This window comes from Bos javanicus, chromosome 19 (genome assembly GCF_032452875.1).
Source record: "Bos javanicus breed banteng chromosome 19, ARS-OSU_banteng_1.0, whole genome shotgun sequence".
In the NCBI taxonomy this organism is placed as follows: domain Eukaryota; kingdom Metazoa; phylum Chordata; class Mammalia; order Artiodactyla; family Bovidae; genus Bos; species Bos javanicus.
Window position 1 is genome coordinate 21,654,977 of NC_083886.1, and position 22,460 is coordinate 21,677,436.

A 22,460-nucleotide genomic window follows, 5' to 3' on the forward strand; every position below is an offset into this window, starting at 1 on the left:
TGGGACTGTGTGACTTTGGGCAAATAAACTCTCTGAACCTTATTTTTCTCATCTGTAAAATGGGGTTTCTTTTCTAGGATTAACTGAGACAATATTGCTTCCCTTTCCCATTTGCTATGTCTTTCTGAATTCTCTTTATCTTTTTTTTTGACACAAGCCAGGATCCATCTAGGGTAGGGGTCTAAAGTAGGGTCATCTGCATGTCACCCCCAATCCATGGCAGACATTGTTAACCAATGTTGATTATTTCTTGCTGAGGCCACATGGGACTTCAGAATCCTTCTCAACACAGTTATGCAGGCAGCCACTACCAATTGATCAGATAGGCTATGGAAGAAGAAACATGTTTGTTGTTCCTGGTCTGAGGTTGCTATGCTATTGATTGTATTGACTTATTTAACCACATCATAGCTGGAGAGATGCTGCATATTCTACGTTGGCCCACCAGGCTCCCCAGATCCTGGACTGTCAGAAAAAAGGTCAATGGATGTTGGCTCCAGATACATTTCACATAGAATTTTGCCAGTTTCGAGAAGGCTGGGAAGATATTCTGATTTGAACAACTCTCAAAATGGCTGCATGAGGACTCGAAGGGAAACACAGCCAGGGTGAGATAACAGTCGGCAAGGAGAAGGTTGGTTCCTCTGCACATCCGATGGTGGGGCTGTCATTCCACACCCACCCCGTGGATTGGCAGGCATGAGGATGCAGCAGATGGCCTACATTCTGTTCGGGAGACCATGGCAGCTCTGATGTGTTAGACATTTGGGAGGAGGGAGGAAACTGGGGTGGGGGAGGTGGCTGCAGGTCAGAGGGCCCTCTGCTGCTCTGGGTCAGAGGGGTCTGGGGGCCCAAAGCCTTGAGAAAGCAGGACCAACCCCTATTTCTCAGGACGCTCACTAAAACAGCCCATCTGTGCCTTGGCATTCTGTACCAGACACTGACAACGCGGTGCCCAAACTAGATACACAGCCAGGCCCACACCCCCTGGAGCAGATGGTCCGCCAGTGTCCTGTGTCTTTCTTCTGAGTCCGTGGTGGAGGGTCCAGGGAGTGCCTGTAACCTGCCAGGACAGGACTGCTCTCTGCCCAGCCCTCAGATGTCACACTGTCTTTGCCAGGTGACCTGAGACTAATCTTAGCATGTCACAAGGAAGAAGAGCCTTTCTCATCAATCACACAGACTGGAGCCTTAGGGTTCTGGTGTCTCTTTCCAGGGTGGCCCAAGAAGAGATGACTGTCCCAGGGCAGGCACCTGCAGGAGTCCTCACTGGGAGAGGGAATGCCTCTGTCTCAGGAAGGGACCAGAGTGGCACGGCTCCTCCCGCCGGCTGCCAGGTAGGTGCTCGGCAATGGAGCAGAGCTAATGGGCACCTCCCGTCACTGTCGATTGCACTGATTGTGTTATCTGGGGGGACTGAGCACTTGGTTAAATGGGATGGAGATAGCATATCAAACGAGCAAATTGATTCCACAATCAGCTGCCGCTTGGTCCCTGAGGGTGCTCCCCACTGTCAGAGAGGGTAGGATAATCTGTGGGAGACAAACCATTTCTACAGAGAGGACGTCTCCAGACACTCTGGTGATTCTGATGGAAGCCTATGGCCCTGTGACCTCCCTCACCAGGTTCCTGGGGTTCTCTCTGCCTGGGCTGACTGAGATCAAAGGTATAGAGGTCAACAAAGAGGGTGTGATACACAGGAGGTGTGTGTTAACTGCTCAGTCATGTGTGATTCTTTGCGACCCCATGGACTGCGGCTCCTCTGGCCATGGGATTTTCCCGGCAAGAATACTGGAGTGGGTTACCAGGTGTCGGGGGCCAAATGCCCAGTCTCTTCAGATACCTTAATGTGTACCAGACACTGAGTCAGGCCATCCCCAGATCTTGGATTATGTGACACTACAAGTCTGTGAGGTGAGACTTTTATTCCCACATTACTGGAAAAGAACTGGAAGCCTAGAGAAGTAAGGTGACGACCTGCCTGGGGCACAGCGGTGGAGCTGGGATCTGAACCTACCTTGATCTGGTTCAAAAGCCCTAGTCTTTGCAGGACACCAGTCTGCCTCACAGGAGGAGGGGACTGGTGTTCCCCAGCAGAGAGCCCTCTAGCCAGTACAGGAAGCTAAGGCCCAGAGAAAGGACTGGACCTATCCACGGTCTGATGCAGGTTGGAAGCGGAGCTGGGGCCAGTTTCTGGCACCTGGGACCTAAGCTGAGTCTGAGCCGAGCTGGGCTCCCAGAAGGCCTTTGGGCTGGGACCCAGGGAGTCCCATTCTGTGCCCAAAGCGCATCTGAGTCTGGAACTCAAAACCAGAGGCCAAGGACACTGCTTCACAGGGAGGGGGCACCGTGTCACACAGGCACTGGGGTTTAAATGTCAGCTCTGCCACTTAAAAGTCAAGGGAGCCCAGGCCAGTCACCGCTGTGTCCTGAGCTGTAAAACGGGCGCTTTGGAGAGGTTTTATGAGAATCTTAATGTTCTAAGTAGCAGGGGTTTCTGGGGGGAAGGGTGGTGGTGGGGATACAGAAGGTGAGGCCACACTCCGATGGGGGCAGCCCTCTGGGATTGGGAGAGGCTGGCCCGGGTGAGGCCACCCTCTCCTTCCTGGGGGACCAGGTTCCCTGTTGTATAGCAGTGTGTGTGACCTCGAGGATGTCAGTGTTGTTGGCATCTGTTAAAGGAGGATAGTATTGTACCACATGGTGCAAAGGACCGCCGCCTCCAAGGCCGGCATGGAGCTGGGGGACAGTGGCCCATAGTCATACAGCCCCCCAGGATCCCCCGGTTGCCCGGTCCACCCGGTGCCTGGACACAGGAACGCACTCCCTGGGCGGCCGCTCCCTCCCCCGCTCTCGAGGGCCGGGGCTGGGAAACACCTCCTCCGCTCCCAGCTCCCCCGCTGGCTGGCGGAGGCCCGGAGCTTCCCGGCAGCCCCCAGCCCCGGTGTGGCCCCGCCGCCACCGCCGCCTGGGCCCTCCCCCCACATTAGCTCTTAAGCTATGCAAATAGACATCGGAGGGAGCCCTGTTTAAAGTATTTAGACGAAATGAAAAAAGGCTTTCATCGGCACTAATGAGCCATTCAGGATGCCTCCCCGGTGGATTCTCTCCCGCTCCGCCTCCCGGCCCTCGCCGCCCCGCTGTGGCCCTTCTCGGGATCGGAAGCCCCCTCCTCTGGGCTCCAGCCGGGTCCTCCCAGGGATAGCCACCGGCCCCGCCCCCTTCCTTCCCTGGATCCAGCGAGTTGAAGGTGGAGTTGGGGCGGCGGGTGAAGCATCCTCCACCCCCACAGACTGGGATCCAAATGGGGCGGGGTGCTCACCTCTGATTTGGGAAGCCCATAACGACTGGGGACTCTTCTTCATAGCTTCCAGGGGTAGTGTTTTGTCCCTGTCTGACAGATGGGGAAACTGAGGCTCAGTGAGGCCCAGGATGTTGCCAGGGGTCACAGCATGGGTGGGCTGAGGAGCTTGAACTGGTTTGTATGCAGGCAATGGGGGAGAGTGGTAGTCTTTTCTTTTGGCCGCCCCAGGCAGCAGGCAGGTTCCCCCACCAGGGGTGGAACCCTCCCCATGCAGTGGAAGTGCAGAGTCATAACCACTGCACCACCAGAGAAGTCCAGGGTGGTGGTCTTCATGCAGTGTAGACCTGGGGCAGCTGCTGCACCAGGCCCAGGTGGGCTGCCTGCTTAGGGCTACTGTTTCTGCAGATCTCTCTGCTCCAGACAGAAAAACCTCAGGTTCCAATCCCCCATCTATCTCTCACTAGCTGTGTGACTTGAGCTGGGCATTTGCTTCTTCATCTGTGGAGTGGGGTCCTCCTGGTTTGGGGACGGCCAATTAGAGACAGGCCCCTCTGCCGCCCTGCCCCTCATCCTCTGCCAGGGCAGGAGGGGCTTGCTGGTCTCAGAGGCCGGCACATGGAGGGGGGCCCCAGAGTCCTCAGACAGGTCAGGCTTGATCCCCACTTGTGGCAGCACCAGCTTTCGGCTGTGGGGAGCATGCCTGCTGGTGGGTACAGGGGAAGTCTAGGGGTTACAGTGGGCAGGGAGCCTGCCCCTTGGGGCTCTGGAGGTTAAGCTGGCCCAGCATAGGGAGAATGAGAATTTAATGGGATCCATTTATTATCCCATAAAAGCTAATGAGTTTATTCTGGAGGTTCCCTGGCCCCTTTCAAGTTTTAATAGGGGATTAGTGAGGGCCTGGCCCCTGCAGACCCCCATTATCCTAGAGCCCGAGGGCAGGAAGAGAGGCCCCCGGAGTAAGAGCACTTGGGGCCCCCCAGAGCCAGAGCCTGGTGTCCACAGTGACAGTTTCACTGGGTCCAGGCCTGCCTCCTGAACTGAGGGCCCCCAGCTAGAGGCTGGCAGGGTCACAGAGGGCCCCTGAGGCCTGAGTCCCTGTGCCACTACTGACATACTCACCCCACAGTATTCCTGTGTCTGAGGTAGGTTTTCTGCTGTTGACTTCTTGTATTAACAGGAAAGGCAATATAAACCCAATGGAACAGATGGGGAAACTGAGGTCTAGAGCTGGGGTGTGGCTTCTCCAAGATCACCCAAAAGCTATGGTAGAACCAGAATGGATACTTTCTGCCTCCTGTTCTTTGGAGCCAGACAGCTGTCGTTCCTCGTGCTCGTGTGCTAACCAGGCACTCAGCACCTTCACATGTAATCACCTATCCTCCCCAGAGATAGAGCCATTTGAAGCCCAGAATGGTTAAGTAAGCTGTCTAAGGTTCCATAGCCAGTGCGTGGCAAGCCTGGGACTAGGACCCAGAGCTCAGTAGCTCCATCACTCAGCTTTGTCTGCTGCTGCCACCGGCCCTCAGCTGTCCCTCTTCACTATCTCCCCATTAACTGGCCGCCACTATTCTGGGGCACTCATGCTGAGAGCCCTGCAGCTTAGGGTGATGGGAAGGAGGTCCTGGTGGCGTCCTGGAGGGGCCGTTGTGGGGGTGGACAGTGGTTTGAATGGAGGAGAAACCCTCCAAGGGAACTCTCTGCCAAAACAGGTGCCTTCCCCCTTCTGCCCCATTTGCTCACTTCTTTGCCTCTTTAAGGGCTTCCCTGGTGGCTCAGAATCTGCCTGCAATGCAGGAGACCCAGGTTCAATTCATGGGTTGGGAAGATGCCCTGGAGAAGAGAATGGCTACCCACTCCAGTATTCTTGCCTGGAGAATCCCATGGACAGAGGAGCCTGGTGGGCTACAGTCCATGGGGTCGTAAATAGTTGGACTTGACTGAGCAACTATCTAACAGTCTTCTTTAAACTTTCCCCATCCTACCATATCCAGCTCCAGTCCCTCCTGGGCAGCAGGGAGCCACCCCTGCCTGGCCCATGGGGTGACAACAGTTCTCTCCTCTGATTTCCTGGTGGCACTTCTTGGTGGACCCTCAGCATGGGTACAGCTTGTGCCCATGGCCAAGGATCCAGCACAAGGCACATCTCTCTTCCTTCATCTCTGCTCGTAGTTGCTGACCCTGGGGCCAAGCACAGTGTAGGGTGGGCTCAGGATTCTGCATGTCTGCACACTCAGAAGGCTTCCTGCTCCCCAAAGTACTTGGCCCTTGGCCAGTAGGGGTGGGCAGGGGAGGGTGGGTGTGTCCTGAAGGGAGAAGATGGGCAGTCAGCCCTTGGCAGTGCCCCAGCACAGCCCCAACTGGCACTTGATGAAGAGTCTCTACCGGCACGAGCTGGTGGGCCTCCAGACTTAGACTATCCTCCCTTCCTCTGCCATTGACCACTGCCCCATTGCACCCTCTTACTACCTTCTCTTGGCCAACTTGTGGCAGTTTGGTCAAATCTGGAGCACAGAGATGAATGGGGCACCTCCTCTTGGCTGGGATCCAGGCAAGAAAGTGGCCAGTCCCCAGAATCTGAGCTCTTGTAGTCTCTGTGAACATCTCAGCCCACCCTCATTCACACAGGAAGAAACAGAATCCAGAGAGGTTTCCCAGGTCACACAGCAAACCTGGGGCAGGGCTAGAACTCAAGATGTTGGGGCTCAAAGAGCATCTGGCCCAACTGTTCTGAACAGTGAATGCTTCACTACTCCTGGGGCCATCTGCCATCTGAGAGTATACCTTCAGTGACAGGAGGTGTGCCAGGAGCAGCTACCACCCCCACTGTACTAGGGTGGGTGGGTAACCCTGGGCTTCATCAGCTCCAGGGTTGGGGTCTTCTTGCCAGATGCAGGGAGTGTGGGTTGGTGTAGCAGGCAATAGCCAGGAGTCGGCCCACCAGTCCTGGTCCTGCCCCTATGAGGTTAATCCCTCTGCAGAAATCACTCCCCCAACCCAAGTCTCCATTGCCCCATCAGTAAAACAGAGAAGGTATCTAAGGGCCCTGCCCAGTCTCACCTTCCAGGATCCAGTGACCCACAAAGGGCTCCATGAATAAAAAATACAGAAGGCCACTGTTTACTGGTGGCTCAGACAGTAAAGAATCTGCCTGCAATGCAGGAGACCTGGGTTCGGTCCCTGGGTTGGAAAGATCCCCTGGAGGAGGGAACGGCTACCCACTCCAGTATTCTTGCCTAGAGAATTCCACTGACAGAGAAGCCCGGTGGGCCACAGTCCACGGGGTCACAAAGAGTTGGACATGACTGAACGAGTAACATTTTCATTGTTTACTGAGAATTCATCACACGCCTAGCACCATTAGAAGTGCTTTACCAGAATCAACTCGTTTAACCTCCCACAATTACTCTGAGATATAAACTTTCATAGATGAAGAAACAGGGACCCAGGGAAGGGCAATTGTCAAGTTACCGGTTTGGAGGTGTCAGATTCAAACGTAGACGCCTTGCAGCCCTAGAGCAGTGCTGGCTAATAGAACTTTTTGTGATGATGGAAATGTTTTATATTTGCATGTGTGACATGGTAGTCAGTGGCCACACATGGCGAGTGAGCCCTTGAAGTGTGGCTAGTGAGACTGAGGCACCAAATTTGAAATTCAATTTCATGTTCATGAATTTAAACCGCCACATGTATGTAGTAGCTACCGTGATGGAAAGTGCCGCTCCATCACCTGACCTCTTGACCCCAGCAGTATTCACTTTTCAGAAGGGAAGAGCCTGGCCAGTGTGGGGGTGGGGGAATGGCATTCCAGAGAAGATTAAGATGGGCTGGCAGTGTCTACCCCTCTCTTTGGGCCTGGGGCCAGGCAGGAAGAGGTGACAAGGAGTCCTTGGACTCCCTTATGTTTTTCATAAAGGCCTCAAGAGAGGGGCCTGTCAGCCAATCAGTCCATCAACCCATGATGTCTGCTTCCCAACCTTGTCCGAGCACTGGTGTTCTGAGAAGTGGGGTGTTCAGTGGGCAATTTGGGGAGCTCGGGCAGAGCCACTGTAGGAGGTCTTCATGGATGGAGGGCAGCCAGGAATGCTTGGCCCTGGATGGGCTCAGGGTGTGTGGCATTCTATGAAACTGCCTGCTGTGCTGGCTGACCTGCCCCTACCTCCCTGCCCAGCCAGACACATGCGGGCAGGGAGCCTGGCCTGGCCACCACCCCAGGGCTCCTGGGGCAGCCCCAGAGTAGTTGCCTGACCTTGGGCCCAGGGGAGGGCCTCACACTGAGCACCCTCCATGGGTTAGGCAGGACTTCCTAGGGAGCTGTCTTCTGCCCAGAGCAGTGCCTTTTATTCCTGGAATCAATATTTTACACTTTACATGTGAAGAGACTGAGGCTGAGAGGCAAAGTGATTCATCCTAGTTCACATGGGAGGGAATTAGCAAATAAGGGGCTTGAACTAGGTCTTCCTGCTCCACAGCCTGGGCTTAAGTTTTTACTGCAGAGTTGCTGCTTCACATGTGATTATGTGGGCCTATGTGTACACCTGAGTGTATGTGCCTGCACGCACACGCATGTGTAGTTCCAGACACACTAACATAAGTCGTTTCCACTTGTCCTTGCCTGTGGATGCCATACCCTAGAACCCGGCCTCACGGTCCTCAAGTCTGGGCAGCTCTGCCCCCCAGAAGTGATGCCTTTCTCCCAAAGGCAGCTGGGCTCCCTCCTCCTCACTCTGCCACTTTTTTGGACCTCGCCTTGACCCTTCCTAGAGCCCTGTGGCCGGGACAGCTCCCCAGGCTCTGGGTGTGTGGCGGGGAGAAGGGACAGGGCTCTGGGCTCCTGCCCTCTCCTCCCCACAGCCTCCTCCCTCCAGTAAGGCTGTGACCAGGGGCTCAGGGTACAGGGAGCTCCCAGCTAACTGCCACGTTCGCCGCTTTCCAATTTAAAATCTAATATGGTCTCGCCACTGCAGAGCTGGGGGCTGGAGAGGTGATTAATGAGGCCTCTGCTACAGCGTCACCTGCTGTGCTCTACACCTTCCCCTGCGGCCCTGTGTTCTCCCTCCTGCCTGCCCGCTGCCCCCGGGGACCTGGGGGTCCTAATCCTGCCGGCTCACAGTCCCTGGTGCTTGGCAGGAGGCACGGGAGTTGGGGGCCTGAGGTGGGGATTGGGAGAGAACTAAGGGCTGGGCTTGGGGGGCAGCAGGACTGATGGCCATCCCTGGGGCAGGCTGGAAGAAGGAGGAGGAACACTGGGCATCCTTGGGCATCACCTCCCTCACCACCAGAAAGCTGATCAGTCTGCCGAACTCCACTCCATCATGCCCACTGGCAGGAGTGTGGCCAGGGCAGAGGAGGGACGTGGCCCCAAGCTGGGTGTTCAGGTCAGCCCTCCCCCAGCACCAACAGCTCCCACCACCTCTCAGTGACAGCAGGGATTATATTTCTCTGACTGGAAACCTTGGAAATGTCAGCTGGGATGAGGAAGGCTGTGAAAGCAGAAAGACATTCTCCTTGGAGCTGGTACCAGCCCAGTGGTGGAGTTAGGGAACAGGAGGGTTGTTCTAAGGAGGAATGGCCATCCCCTCCATCCTCTGCCCCCTGCCCAAGTTCAGACACTGGTCAAGGAGAATCCCTCCCAGCCGCTGAGCCCAGCAAGGCACCAGGACCCGAGATTGGGTACCACCCTGGGTCCTAGATCAGCATCTCTGGGTTGCTGCCCCTTCCCAACCCCCTCTGAAGTTCAAAAACTGGCCGTACTTAGGTGGCTCCCAGGTTCTGTGCCCACCTCTGAGCCTGGTAGCCCCAACATTCTGTGGCCTTTAGTCAGAGGACGAGGCTCACTCTGTGTACCAAGGGTCCAAGTGCCCTTTGCCCTGTGGCTGATTCTGTCAGCTATATCTGGGAGGAGATGGGTTGAGGGAGTTGGCTGAGCCTAGACCCCCAGCTGCCCTGATCCTCAATGCTGAGGAGGGGTCTCTCTCCCCTGGAGGAGCCTGGTGAGGCCTTGTCAGAGCCGTCTCCAGCGTGGGAGGTAGCTTTGCCACTGACAGGCTGTGTGACCTTGGGCTTTTCTTGCTCTCTCTGGGCCTGCTTTGGCTTTCCATGTAGTACTTCCTTCCTGGTTTCTTCTAGGTTCTGTGGGTGGGTGGGTGAGTGGGTGGAGAGCCCCTCTACTCTCAGTGCCCAAGTGCAGAATTGATGGAGCCTCATGGTGGGCAGTGGTAGAGGCGGAGGGGGCCTGGCAGGGCAGGTGACTATGCTCTGTTGACTTGCCCATTTCCTCTGGTTGTTGCTGGGCCCCGGTCTCCTCATCTCCAGCACCAGAAGACCGTGTGTGTGTGTGTGTGTGTGTGCGCGTGTGGGTAGGGTAATCTCATCCAGGTATGCTCTCTCCCTTGACTTCCTGCCACTTTGAACCCCATTCTGCCCTCCCAGATTCTATGGGGGAAACTCTGAGAGTCCTGCCTTACTTCTAAATGTCCTGTGGAAGAGTCCCTGGAGGCCTGGGATCTGCACTTAGAGGCTTGGAGGGGGCAGAGAAAGGGCAGCCCGGGACCTTCTCCTGGTGGCATGGGGCCTAAGCTTCCCCAGGGCATGGCCCCTGTACCTGTGGACCATCCCAGTCTCCCCTTGTTTCCATGGGACTCTGAGGCTCCCCAGGCTCAGCTTGTCCTCCCCACTTCCCCCAGCAAGCCCGAATGGGGGAGGGGAGGGGTACAGAGCTGCTAAAAATAGCAGCAGCAGCTCAAGTCTCCTTGAGGGGTCAGTGGAGCCCAAGATTGGGGAGGAAGAGAGTGGAATGGGCTCTGGGGAGAGGAGAGACCAGCAGAGCTGAGACCTGCAGTTCCTGCACCCAGGGCCACAGAGTCCCAGGGTATGGGGACAGGAGTGCACAGACATGCAGGGACATATGGACACAGACACCCAGGGTTAAATGGACCAGCCAGGGCAAGATGTATACAGACATGGCTACCTGCAAATCTGGGGCTTCTTCTCCTCCAGACTCCCTGAGAACACCAGATGGACTCAGCTGTGCGGCCCCTAATCCCTCTGTCTCCTCTCTTGCCCCAACCTTGCTCTGACTTCTTCCAAGGACCCTGCCAGGTGGAGTGTGTGTACGCCTTGAGTTGAGAAGGCTAAGTCCTCTCCCCGTGTCCCTGCCAGTCTCTTCTGCTTGAGGCCGAGGGCAGTGAAGGACCCGGGAACACCAGGGGTAGCATCAGGAATACAAGTGAAACAGACTAGGCTCAGGGCAGCACCCGACCTGAACAGCAGGCCTAGACTGGCAGGTAGGGTAGGGGGATGAGCGGGAGATGGCTGGACCCAAAAGATCAAGGCTAGAACTCTGTCAGAAGGTGGGAAGAATGGAGTGGGCAGTGAAGGAAGGCGGACAAGGGGAGGCTGGACAAGCAGATGCACTGGTGACCTCCATCAGACTAGCCTTGTTTGGTCCCTTACACCTTTCCCTGGAGATGCCAGGGGCTCTTCTGTCCTCAAAAGAAAGTGAATCCCTCTCCCCCACTTCCTCTAACCAGCCAGAAAATAGGACCTCACAACAGGAGGGAGCCTGCCAGCTGCCTGAGCAGATGTTTTAAATCACTAGCACATCCCCTTGCTGGATATAAATGATATCTCAGAATGTCCATCAGAGCAGCAAGCCAGGGTGAAGGCCCTTAGAAGCACCCTACCCCCAATGGCTAGTTTCAGCTTCCTAGTCAGGCCTGGGCCAGCTTGTGCTCACTGCCCACCCCTAACTTATAGGCCAGCCCTAGACTCCTCCGCTTTCTGATCTGCCCCTCCAGTGACTACCTGGAAATCAGCCCCTCCTGGTGCTGGACAGCTCCGGCTATAGGCATATGCTCCTCTTAAGCAGGGCTTCCAGTTTCTTCCCTGTCACCAACTCCTCTGATTTTCTTTGATCTGGATGCTGTTTTTTGAAAGAGGTGGGACAGGTGCCATGAATTCCTGAGGAAACTGAGACACAGGGGAGTGACATGATTTGCCCCAAGTCACCTAGGTAGTAAGGGCTTCCCTGGTGGCTCAGCCAGTAAAGAATCTGCCTGCTATGCAGGAGACTTGAGTTCAATCCCTGGATAGGGAAGATCCTCTGGAGAAAGGAATGGCTACCCCCCTCTAGTATGCTTGCCTGGGAAATCCAATGGACAGAGGAGCCTGGAGGGCTACAGTCGATGGGGTCACAAAACAGCTGGACATGACTGAGCGACTGAGCACACACAGCAGCAGCACCTAGCTAGTAAGAGCCAGTATCAGGTTTAAACCCCGGGAGTCCTGGCCCTCTGACCAGCATCCTTCTAGTCATGTTCTTCCTTTGGGGCCACCCCCTCCCCGCTGAGGCACAACTTGGCTCTCCACACGGTGCAGTATCCCCCCTTACAGGCTCTGGGGCTCCCTAGGCACCTGCTGGCTGGTGGGACCGGGGCCAGACGCTCAGCAGGTGGCCGCTTGGGGGACAAAGGAGCTGATGCTCAGCTGCTGGGCTGCAGGGAGGGAGGGAGAAGCTGTGGGTGGGGGGAGGGGAGGAGGGATAGGGGCTGGGAGTGGGAGGGGCTGGGTCTGCTTCTGTGCCTTTAATAAGGAGACAGAATGCAAAGCGGGGTAAAACAGCATGCAAATGAACATCTGTTGGGGGCTGCTCTGTGGTTCAGGCACTTTTCACAGGGACCCTGCAGTTCTGCCCTTGCAGCCCATGACCAGCTGGAAGGAGAGTCCTGAGGGTAGAGAGAGGAGTCAGTGGGAGGGGAGGAGTGGGTGACTGGGGGAGATGCTGAGGTTTTTGCCAGGGTGCAGGAGTCCAACTGGGCTCCTGGGGACTTCACTGCGGGAAGGGAGAGACCCCCACCTTGGATTATTCTGCAACACTTGTGGTTCAGTGGCAGATTCGGTTCACTTCAGCTCAGTTGTGTCTGACTCTTTGCAACCCCATGGACTGCAGCACACCAGGCCTCGCTATCCATCACCAACTCCCAGAGTTTGCTCAAATTTATGTCCATTGAGTCAGTGACGCCATTCAACCATCTCATCCTCTGTCATCCCCTTCTCCTCCCACCTTCCACCTTCAATCTTTCCCAGCATCAGGATCTTTTCAAATGAGTCAGTTCTTCACATCAGGTGGCCAAAGTATTGGAGTTTCAGCATCAGTCCTTCCAGTGAATATTCAGGACTGATTTCCTTTAGGATGGACTGGATGGATCTCCTTGAGGAGGGACTCTCAAGAGTCTTCTCCAAAACCACAGTTTGAAAGCATCAATTCTTTGGTGCTCAACTTTCTTTATAGTCCAACTCTCACATCCATACATGACCACTGGAAAAACCGTAGCCTTGACTAGATGGGCCTTTGTTGGCAAAGTAATGTCTCTGCTTTTGAATATGCTGTCTAGGTTGGTCATAACTTTTTGGTGGCAGGAGGGACCCTGTATCTGCTCTGCCTTCTTGGGGGGTTAAAGGGACCCTCAGACCCAGCAGAGATGGGAAGAGTTGTGATGGAGGGCACCAAGCAAGCCTGGCCCAGAGATCCCAGAGTCTTGCTGGGGCCCTCAAAGACCAAAAAGATGAGCCCTCTCACTGCAGGTAAGAAACTGAGGCTCAGAAGAGTCCCTGGCTAGGAATCTCTTGTCCTTTTGAAGGTGAGTGGTTGGATGCTGTTTAGCAACTTATTTGTATCGCATTCAATTAAAATCAGAGAGTCTGTAGTGTAGGTGGTGAGGCAGTCGCAGCTGAGCTTGTGGAGATTAAGGGCAGGGATTATGTTGTATTCCTGCCTATTAAAGCACCTGATAGGTGCTGAAAATAGAGAGGTGTTGCATGGAGAGGGGATGGGTGGGTGAAGGATGGATAGGCTAAGTTCCTGATGTGGGGTAGTGTTGAGAGAAGAGAGAGAACCCTGGGGGCTGGATGATCAGATAAAGAGGGAATGGTTGAACTTAAACAAATAGAAGGTTTCAGGTATAGCATTCCAGGTATGAGAAAATGGCTAAGGGAAAATGGAGAGGTTGGACTGAACAAGGCATGTACAGGGTCTAGGGTTCACTCTTTCTCTGTCTCTCCATTGCCCCTTTCCCACCCACTCATTCCTTCTCATCTCCTGGCAGAGCCCCTTGTCACTGCTGGGTCCAGCCAGGACCCCACCCCACCCCCACCCCCCATCCCTGGCTCCTTTCCACCAGCCAGCCTGCCTGCCAGCCAGGCTGCAGACTCTGCAGCCTGAGACCCGGATTGTTGTTAGAGAAGTGGCAGGTTTGTTTACTCCAGAGCCCGCCGAGAAATCTCAACAATCAATGGCCAACAACACTGCCGGCGCTGCGGCATTGATCCTCGCCTCCAAGGGCTGGCAGCCCGGTGGCAGGTGGGCAGGTGGAGGGAAGCTGGGGCAGGCTTGGTGCCCAGTCCTGTCCAAGAGCTGAGATTCAAGGCAAGTTCGGGCCTTCCCCGCCAGGGGCTGAACCTCAGCAGCAGTGGGGGTACCGGCTAGGTGGGGCAGCCCAGCTTCAGGACAGGAGTGACTGGTATTCTCATTCACTAAGTCTCCTAAAAGATCAGAGAGTAAGAGTTATCCAAGGTCACTGGTCTCTGGGCCAAGACTTCAGGGTTCACTTGACCCCCAGTCCTGTGCTCTATCCTGACCTCCAAGTGTCAGAAAGCGTGTTTTGTTCTTCTGCCCTCCAAGGACTGAGCCAGATAAAATATCCCTAATCTGCAGCAGTAAGGACTGAGGGTAGATGTCAGGAAAATAAGCCACTGTCATCACCAGAAACGTGCTAGAAGAAAGTCAGGGGCCATTTATATCTTGGGTCTGTCTGAACATGGCCTTGAACTTGGCTTATAAAATGCAGATAACAGCTTCTACCTCACAGAGATGATATGGGACTAAATGAGCTAATGTTTAATATATAAAGCACTTAGTACAGTGCCTGGCACATTAGTTGGTAACTAATAAATACTTGCTATTATTGTTGCTACTACTATTAATAGGATAGTGATACTCTCCTGGGTTCTCATCTGTTTGTACTGAAGATTTGCCTTAGGGTGGGGGAGTAGACACAGTGCTGGCTGCAGCCAGATTTTGCAAAATGGGGAGGCACTTTCGAGTCATTTTATTACTTACTGGCTTTAAGCCCAGGGTAAGTAACTTAATCTCTGAAACTCAGTTTTCCTATCTATAAAGTGGAGATAACTAGTCTCTGGTTTTATTAAATAGAAAAGGCTTAAAAATGAAAGACTTGGCTCCTGAGGGTACTGAGACAGGCCTCATACCCCAAAAAGATGTTTGTGAGATGGATGAATGAATGAACCCCTAGGGATGGATGTTTCTAAGGGATGGCTCTTTTAGGAGCTGTGGAAGCTTCATGGACATGAATTGTTGTGGTTCGGGAGGACTCCTTCACCTCCACCTTTTCATTTAAGGGCGTGAAAGGCTCAGAGCAGCTCCCAAGGTTTCATATTGGTCCTGCCAAGCTCTGAGAGGGTGTCTGAAGATGAGATGGAAGAGGAAGTGATAAAGACAGATGACATGGGGTTGTCCCTTCCTTATCTCAGTTCTTAAGTTCATGCAGGGCACCCCTCCCAAGCAGCAGAAGTGGTGGGTACATGCTATGGGAAGGAATCAAGAAGTCTAGGCTCTGGGCTTAACTCTGCCATTGCCTACTTGTCCAGGTCGGGAGTTTATTCAATGGGTATTTAATGTCCGCCAAGTGCCCCTGGGGACCGGAGCAGTGGTGGTACCAGGGCAGCTGGAGAGAGGCTTTAGCCTTCTTAGAATGGCCATCAGAACCCCACCCCCAAGCCACCTCAGGCTGATGGCGTGACAGCTTAATTTGTGGAAGGAAAAAACTAAGTCAAGGCTATAATTTACAGTTGGGATAATTGGCCAACCGTTAGGAAAGGGAAAAAATCCTAACATACAATCTATGTAAAAATAGTGTGCTTGCTACGCAAACTCAGCTTCAGTCCCAGCTGCCATGCACCCAACTCATCTTTCTGAACAGGCAGCTGACCCTAAACTTCTTCCAAAGAAGAATTCTAGAACTGTCCTGAAATGGAGGGTCTGAGCAGAACAGACTTGGCGCCTTCCTTCCTGTGTTCAGTCTTGCTCCTGGAAAGGGACATCAGGCGCTAGGAGCTCGTGACCCCACAAGGTGGGCAACTTGATGGGGGAAAGCCAGGGGGTGGTGGGAGCCCAGAAGAATGCCCTGGCTCAGGCTGAGGACCTGAGAAACTGTAGAGTAGATGCCCCATAAATATATGCTGAAGAACTGAAGGGCCAACTAAGCTGGGACCTGAAGCATGAGGTAGAGTGAGCCAGGTTAACCCAGGAGCGGAAAAGAATTTCAGGCAGAAGGGATAGCAAGAGCCCAGAAGCTGATGAGAACATGGCTAGTTCCGGGAACTGATCATCTTGGCTGGGTAAGTTGGCTTCCTGCTGGAATTAGTCTGAAAGGGGCCTTGGAGACCTCCGAGTGTCTGCTCCCCACCTCCCAGCTGCTGACTCTGGCTGGTAACATTGTCTCCTCAACACCACTCCCCCAGCCACTTACATACTGAGCCTGGCTCTTCCTCCCTGAGAGCAGGCCAGTAAGCTGAAGACCCAGAAATCTGCCCTAATGTGCTTTCAGGCTTGGCAACCACCAATGTGGTGCACCCTTAAATTGAACGTTCCAGAAGGTGGAGACCTACAGAGGACAGAGGCATGCCTGAGGCCAGACAGGTAGCCTGAGGGTCTTAACCACCTGAAGTGAGAGGTTCCTTCGCTAAAGTAACCCCTGCCTATAGGCTCTTTTCCACACCCTCTTTCTTATTTGGGGGCTGGGGTACCCAGCTCTGACAGCTCTGCCCAGGCTGGGGCGCAGCATCCCTGAACTGAGCCTAGCCTGGCAAATGGGGCCTGGAGAAGTGGGGACAAGGAGGGGAAGGGAAGCTGGGCACCTGGGTATGGCCGGGGTGAAGGCAGGGTTTTAAAGAAGCAGGATTTTTAACGTGCCCCCCACCATTCAGACAACCATTGGTGGGAGAGGTACAGAAGCTCTAATTAAGCCCAGTTTCTAATTAAACCCAGTCCCTGTGTCTCCTCGATCCCCATTAGCGCCCCATGGTGTCCCCAAGGCATTTTAAGCTGCCACCCTGCTGAGGAAGCTGGGACCGCCGCCAGGGCCTGCCAAGCTTGATGAGCTTGGGCCTGTGAGGGGTAAAAAGCCAACCCAGACTTTCCCTCCAGTCCACAGCAGTCTCTGGGCCCTCCAGTCTCCTCAGAAGCCCAGGGGAGTCTCCTGGCTGCCATGTCAACCCCTGGGGCTCTGGGTACAGTCTAGACTGCCTCCCACTGAGCCTTGTCCCCGCACTCTTACAATGTGCCAGGCTGGGCAACAGGGAAAAGGGCTTGGCGCTAGCTTTGGCTTCAGCCCCCAGACTCAGGAATGTACCTTGAGACTCCAGCACCTGCCACAGAGTCTGCAGGAAGCAGCAATTACCATTTCAGGTTAAGGCAGCCCTGGTTTGTTAACCCCTTCAGCACTAGGGCTCCTGGAGGCCAGATTTTCCTTCTCTTCTTACCTTCCAGACCCTGTTCCCCAGTTCTTGGCACAATGAATGACCCCTACTTCCTGTCCCCTCCCTCACTCTTCCCACCGAACACTCCATCAGAGTTCAGAGACGGGGAGCATCAGGTCCAAGGTCACACAGCCAGTGGAGGGAGCCTCTGCCTCTGGAGACCCAAGTCTCACCCCAGTTTCTTCTGCTTCCACCTTCACCATCTCCCCAGGCCACGTTCACACATGCAGAGTTTAATTAACTTTATTGATATTCAGAAATTAGGAGAATGACTAAAGGTAATTGCTCATTAAAAATCATTAAACTGACACAGCAGGCTTGGGCACACACTGCCCCTCCCAAACAGCATTCCTCCCCCCTCGTGGCAGGATCTCCAGCTACCAACTGCAGGAGGATTACCGGTGGCTCACGGTGCCCCTCAAGCCTAATGCTGACTGTGCCCCTGCGGCTGCAGAGGAAGTAGGGAGCTGAGCTCATGGGGTTGAGCTTGGCCCAGCAACATCTTGCCGTGCACCCCCAGGTCTCCACCTCTCCCATCTCCCGCCACTTCTGGGCCACGTCTGGCTGCATCTGTGTCTCTCTGCCTAAACGTGAGCAAAGCTCTGAGGGCCCCCTCTCGAGGCCACGAGGCTGAGGGATGTAGCACTCAGGCCGCAAATGCTCACAGCCTGAGGCCCTTACTGCTTGGGGCCTCCTTCTCATAGCTGAAGCCCCCAGGAGTCCTGAGATGGCCCAGTGTATTGTCTCTCAGTGAGACCACTCAGTACCCCAAGGACTGGGACCTTGCAGCCCTGCTGGGAGGAAGAGGTGCACCAGGGCTTGCCCAGGTCCAGGCCTTCTCTCCTCATGCCTGGCATTGCTGGGCTGCTTCCTCTTCTCCTTTGAGGGGGTGGATATAAACAAAGATCTTTCCAAGCAGGCAGACCCCTATTCCACATATCACTTGGTGAGAAGTCTCTTGGGCACTGAAGAGGTCCAGATGGTTAGGGAGGGACACTGGCTGGAGACACACAGACTCTCGGCCACAGAGTGAACTGATTCTTCTCCATGCTCACACCCATGACCCCAGCGAGGCCCTGCCGGGCTCCCGGCCACCCCAGCCATCCTCCTGGAGACCCACAGTTTCACTCTAGCCCTGCAGGGAACTCTCTGGCAGAGGCTGCATCGCACACTAGCGGCCTTCCACACTCCTCACACCCACTCACTGCTGAGCCCTCATGCAACATCCAGACCTTCTGAAGCACAGAGACACTTGGACCTACTACTCCAAACACTCTGGGCCCTGATTACATTCACAGCAGCCCCACACACCCTCACAGGAGCCTTTAGACTACAGATTAGGAGGCACACACAGGCTCTGCACCCCAAGGGAGCTGTCCAGCACAAGAATGTGGCCCAATCTCAATATGCGTCCCAAACTCCCAGGGACATTTTCCGATAGCTGGGCCAGGATGTAAGCGTCTCTCCTTTCTCCCTGCACCAGCTCGGCAGGGCATCCAGGACTTTTTCCCTCTCCCTCAATGGGAACACATAGTACTGAATTCCTGGAATCACAAAAGAACCCGGCACGGGCAGCCAGGGAGCAGAGCGAGCATACCTGGCTGTGTGCTACTAGAGCTAGAGGCTCGGAGAGGGGCTTCCATGTCTCTGAGGACGCAGAGCAAAGAAAACTGAGGCCCGGGGGGCCAATCTGGCCCCATCTCCACTGTGCTGAGCTCCAACGACGCCAGGGAAGATGGAATGATGAGGTTAGAAACTCCCACCTTCTTCCTCCTCCGCATCATGCCCTACTAACCACACTCCTAAGGGATGGTGGGTCCCAATGCCAAGCAAGATTTCAGCGATCCCACCAGCCGACTGGCTGCAGTGGAAGAAAGAGGTGGGTGCCCTCAGTTTTGATGAGTGTTTGTTTGAGCCAGGGCAGGTTCCGTGGAGACAGACTCGGAAACCTTCCTTCCTCAAGGCACAGAACCCCTCATTGTCTCCCTAACATTCCCTCGCTGCCCACTTCATGGCCAAGCTTCCCTCGACCCAGGACTGATGAAGTTGGAGCCCTGACTCCAAGCGGGGGACGGAGGACCTCAGGGTGGGGTGCCAGTCCTCCCGCGATGAGTCTGCGGCCATGGGGTGGGTGGGGGCCGCAGCAGGACGGCAGGCCGGGAGGGAGGAAGAGCTCTGGGAGTGTGCAAGGGTGGAAGGTGCAAGGAAAGGGCTCCGGAGAGGACGGAGTTTTTATCCCAAGATTTCAGCTGTTGCAGCCCAGGGCAGAACAAGGAGCCAGATAGGGGTCCCCGGGCCCCTCGAGTTTCTCCCTGGAATGGTACTCTAAATCCCGACCTCTGCGTGGCAGCGCCAAGGAGGAGAGAGGTGGGCGAAGTCCCAATTCCGGGTCCCGCCGCCATCTGGCCCCGTCCCTCCTCTGTGAGAGGCCCCAGAACCGGCGGCAAAGTCGAACGAAGTTTGGCGGGCGACAAGGGAGGCGGGACTGCGGGCCGCCAGCGGGACCGTCCCGACTCACTGCCCTGTGCCGTCCTCCCCCCGGCACGCGCGCCCCAACGCTCCTAGACGCCCGGGGAGTGTGGAGAGGTAGCGCGCGGGTGAACGCGTGAGTGTGTGCGGGGAGGGGGTGGCGTGATGAATTGCAGCTGAGAAATCCCATTAGATCCGGAGAGATGATTAAAGGCGAGGTCTCGGCCGGGTGCGAATGGCGGGAGCAGCGGCAGCTTCCCGCCCCGCGGAGCCCGCACCCCGCCCGGCTTGGCCGGCGCGGGGGGCAGAGCAACCGGCGGAGCGCGGTACCAGACCTGGACAGCCAGATACGCGGAGCTGAGCTCGGGGACAGTCCTCTCTTCCCACCCCCCAGGACCCTGCCCCTGCCGCCGGACTCTGAGGTCCCTTACCGTGAACCAGGAGCGCCAGCAGCGAGGGCAGGAGCAGCAGGGCTGCCGGGCGCATGGTGCCGGTGGCGGCCGCGCCCCAGATCGGGGCTGCGACGGGAGGGCTGGGAGCTCAGCTGGGCTCGGGCGCGGGGGACAGAGCCGGGTCCGACCGGGGAAGAGGGAGCGTGGCCGCCGCCGCCGCCGCCGCCAGCGCCTGACAGAATCAGCACCACGGCCAGCGCCTGGCGTCGGCGCCGGGGATCGCCGCGCGGGGCTGGGGGCGGGGGCGCGGGAGGAGCGGCTTACCGTAAAGTCTCAAGCAAAGGCGCAGAAGACCCAGCGGCGGGAGGACAGCCTCCCAGGGCCGCCGCCAGCTCTGAGGAAGGACTTCCCTGCTAACGTGGGCACACGGCCCCCACCCTTCCCCGCTGCCCACGCCCAGCCAAGTCTGCCGCCCTCTCCCTCATTAGCAGCCTACCGAGGAGGTGGGGTTCTAACCTGATGTCTCCGTGAGAGAGCCACCCTGTTATCATCTCTCCCCACCCCATCCTGGTACCTGAGGGCGCCAAGGGTGACCTGGGAAGGCGTTCGCGTATGAGGTAGCTGGCGAGGCCCGCGTGCCCTTGTGGCAGCTCCGTCCCGAGCCCATAATGAAGATGGCTTTTGAGCGTACAAAGGACAATAAATTATTACTTTGCGCTCAATAAATGCCAGGGCTCCAGGCAGCTGCATCAGCAGCAAACTGTGCTCACAGAAAAGCTTAATTATCCTGATATTATAGTTAAAAGCCAGTAGTACTCGTGTCCTGGGAAGACATTCTACACTTGGCAGGAGCTAACCTGGCCAAACTGGGCAAGTGAAGGTAGTATCCTGGGTCCGCATGTGGCCCTGAATCTCTAGGACCCTGCCTTGGCCCCCCTACAGGACCAGAGAAGCCATAATGCTAGCCAGTGAGAGCAGACCCTTCACATCTATCCTTGCCCAAGTTCCTGGAACTGGTGGAGAAAATGAGACAGGCATGGTGGGGGGGCGGGTGGAGTGTGAGGGCATTTCCCTAGGATTATTTTAGATAGAGACTTGAAGGAAGGCCAGGGGGGTAGCCAGGGAGGTGGTACCATTCAAGGACATGGAAGAACAAGCTTTGAGGGCTCTGCTTAGACTGAGGAGCCCCAGTGAGTCACAGAACAGCAAAGAGGGCAATCAGACCCTGAGGCAGATGTTTAGATCCAGAGGTTTTTCTGGCTCCAAGGATGAGCTCACTGGAAGAGCCTCAATGGACAAGTGGACATCACCCTGTGACTGATGTTATTCTCCTTGTAGAGGAAGAAGAGGGCTGAACTTCCTGCAGCTCCCAGGGAGAATAGCTTTCTGTTTAGGTCTTTGCACATGAACTTGGCTCCTCTCCAAAGCTTCCAGACCCCAGTCATTGTCCAATGCCCTTCCTTATCTCATCCTGGAAGCAGATGGCAAGACTTCCACTCTGAGCTCATTTCTCAGAGTCTTTTGGTCCTTACTACTTTCACAATCTTTCAGCTCTACTTCTCAGATTCTCTCTAGATTCTCTTGCTGTGGGCTCTGAGGAGCTACCTTGATGGCTGTAAAGAAGCCTAGGCAACAGGCAGGTGGCATGTAGAATTATCTGGGGGTATCACTGGGAGAGGATTTCTGGACAATCGTTTCAAGAAGCTGAGAAAAAAGAGGGCAGTAGCAGATGGATGGCAGAAGGGAGGGGACTTGACAAAAGAATCAGAGGTAAGGAGAGGAAGCCAGGCAAGAAGATGCAGAGGGGAGGGAGGAAGAGAGCTGCCAACAGAGGATGGAGGTAGAAGGTTTTGTGGCTCAGCAGAGGAAATACTGGCAAATGGCAAGAGATTCCTCCTTGAAGTTATTTCTGAGCTCCTCCTTGATTCTTTGGCTCCTCTGAACTACGCAACTTGGGCAGAGGAGGGTGAATCATGACCCAGGGATGAACCTTATGTGCCAGGATGATTCATGCGAATTTGGAGGCTGGTGGAAGCTGGGCTCCTTGATAAGCTGGGCAATACAAAAAGGAGGAGCTCAGGAACCTGTCACATTATGGTTTCTATTGCCTGAACTAACCGAGGCATTGGTGGGGGGCGGTGGGGGGTGGGGTCCAATAAAGACTACAAGTCCCAGAATTCATCACCCTGCCCTGAGCTCAGAGGATGGGTTTGTCCTGAATCATGGGGAAAATATGCACCTAGGTTGTCTGTCCCTTCCTCCTAAAGATGGTCAATGTGGCCTCTCTGCCATGGGCTCCTAGCTAGGTTGAGGCAGAGATTGCACCAAATTGGGAAGCAGCAGAGTTTCTGTCAACACCTATCTCATGCACTTCAAGGGGCTCACTCTGCCCAGATTTTAGCATCACCCACAAATTAAGTACAATAAGATGCCCTAGGGAACACTGAGCTCTATGCTACAGATTTACAATGTGCTCAAATCGTATATGCATTTCAAAGTGGCAGCCTGGGGAGACTTGCAAGGCTCCCTTTACTGGTCTTGTTTCTCCTCTTTGCTTTGTGTCCCCCACCTGATTGTTACCCCAGAGGGTCTTGGACCTCCTTGTCTATGTAATTGCTTGCTTAATTATTTTCTGTACTAGTCATCAACTCTGTGAAGGCACAGAAAATGTCTCTCTCTTCCACTCCCAACCTTACTGGTGCCCCACATATAATAGATGCTTAATAAATATTTGTGAATAA

The 22,460-nt window shown here is 55.1% G+C and overlaps 1 protein-coding gene across 2 annotated transcripts in view; it reads right to left on the reverse strand.

The window, feature by feature from the left end:
* The window catches only part of SEZ6 (seizure related 6 homolog), a 48,150-nt gene extending 28,194 nt beyond the window's left edge, over positions 1–19,956 (reverse strand). For both annotated transcript variants that reach the window (XM_061390573.1, XM_061390572.1), the window contains exon 1: positions 19,759–19,956. In XM_061390573.1, coding sequence (XP_061246557.1) covers positions 19,759–19,813 — 55 coding nt within the window. In that variant the 5' untranslated portion in view covers positions 19,814–19,956. The remainder of the gene's footprint in view (positions 1–19,758) is intronic.
* Between the last annotated feature and the right edge of the window lie 2,504 nt (positions 19,957–22,460).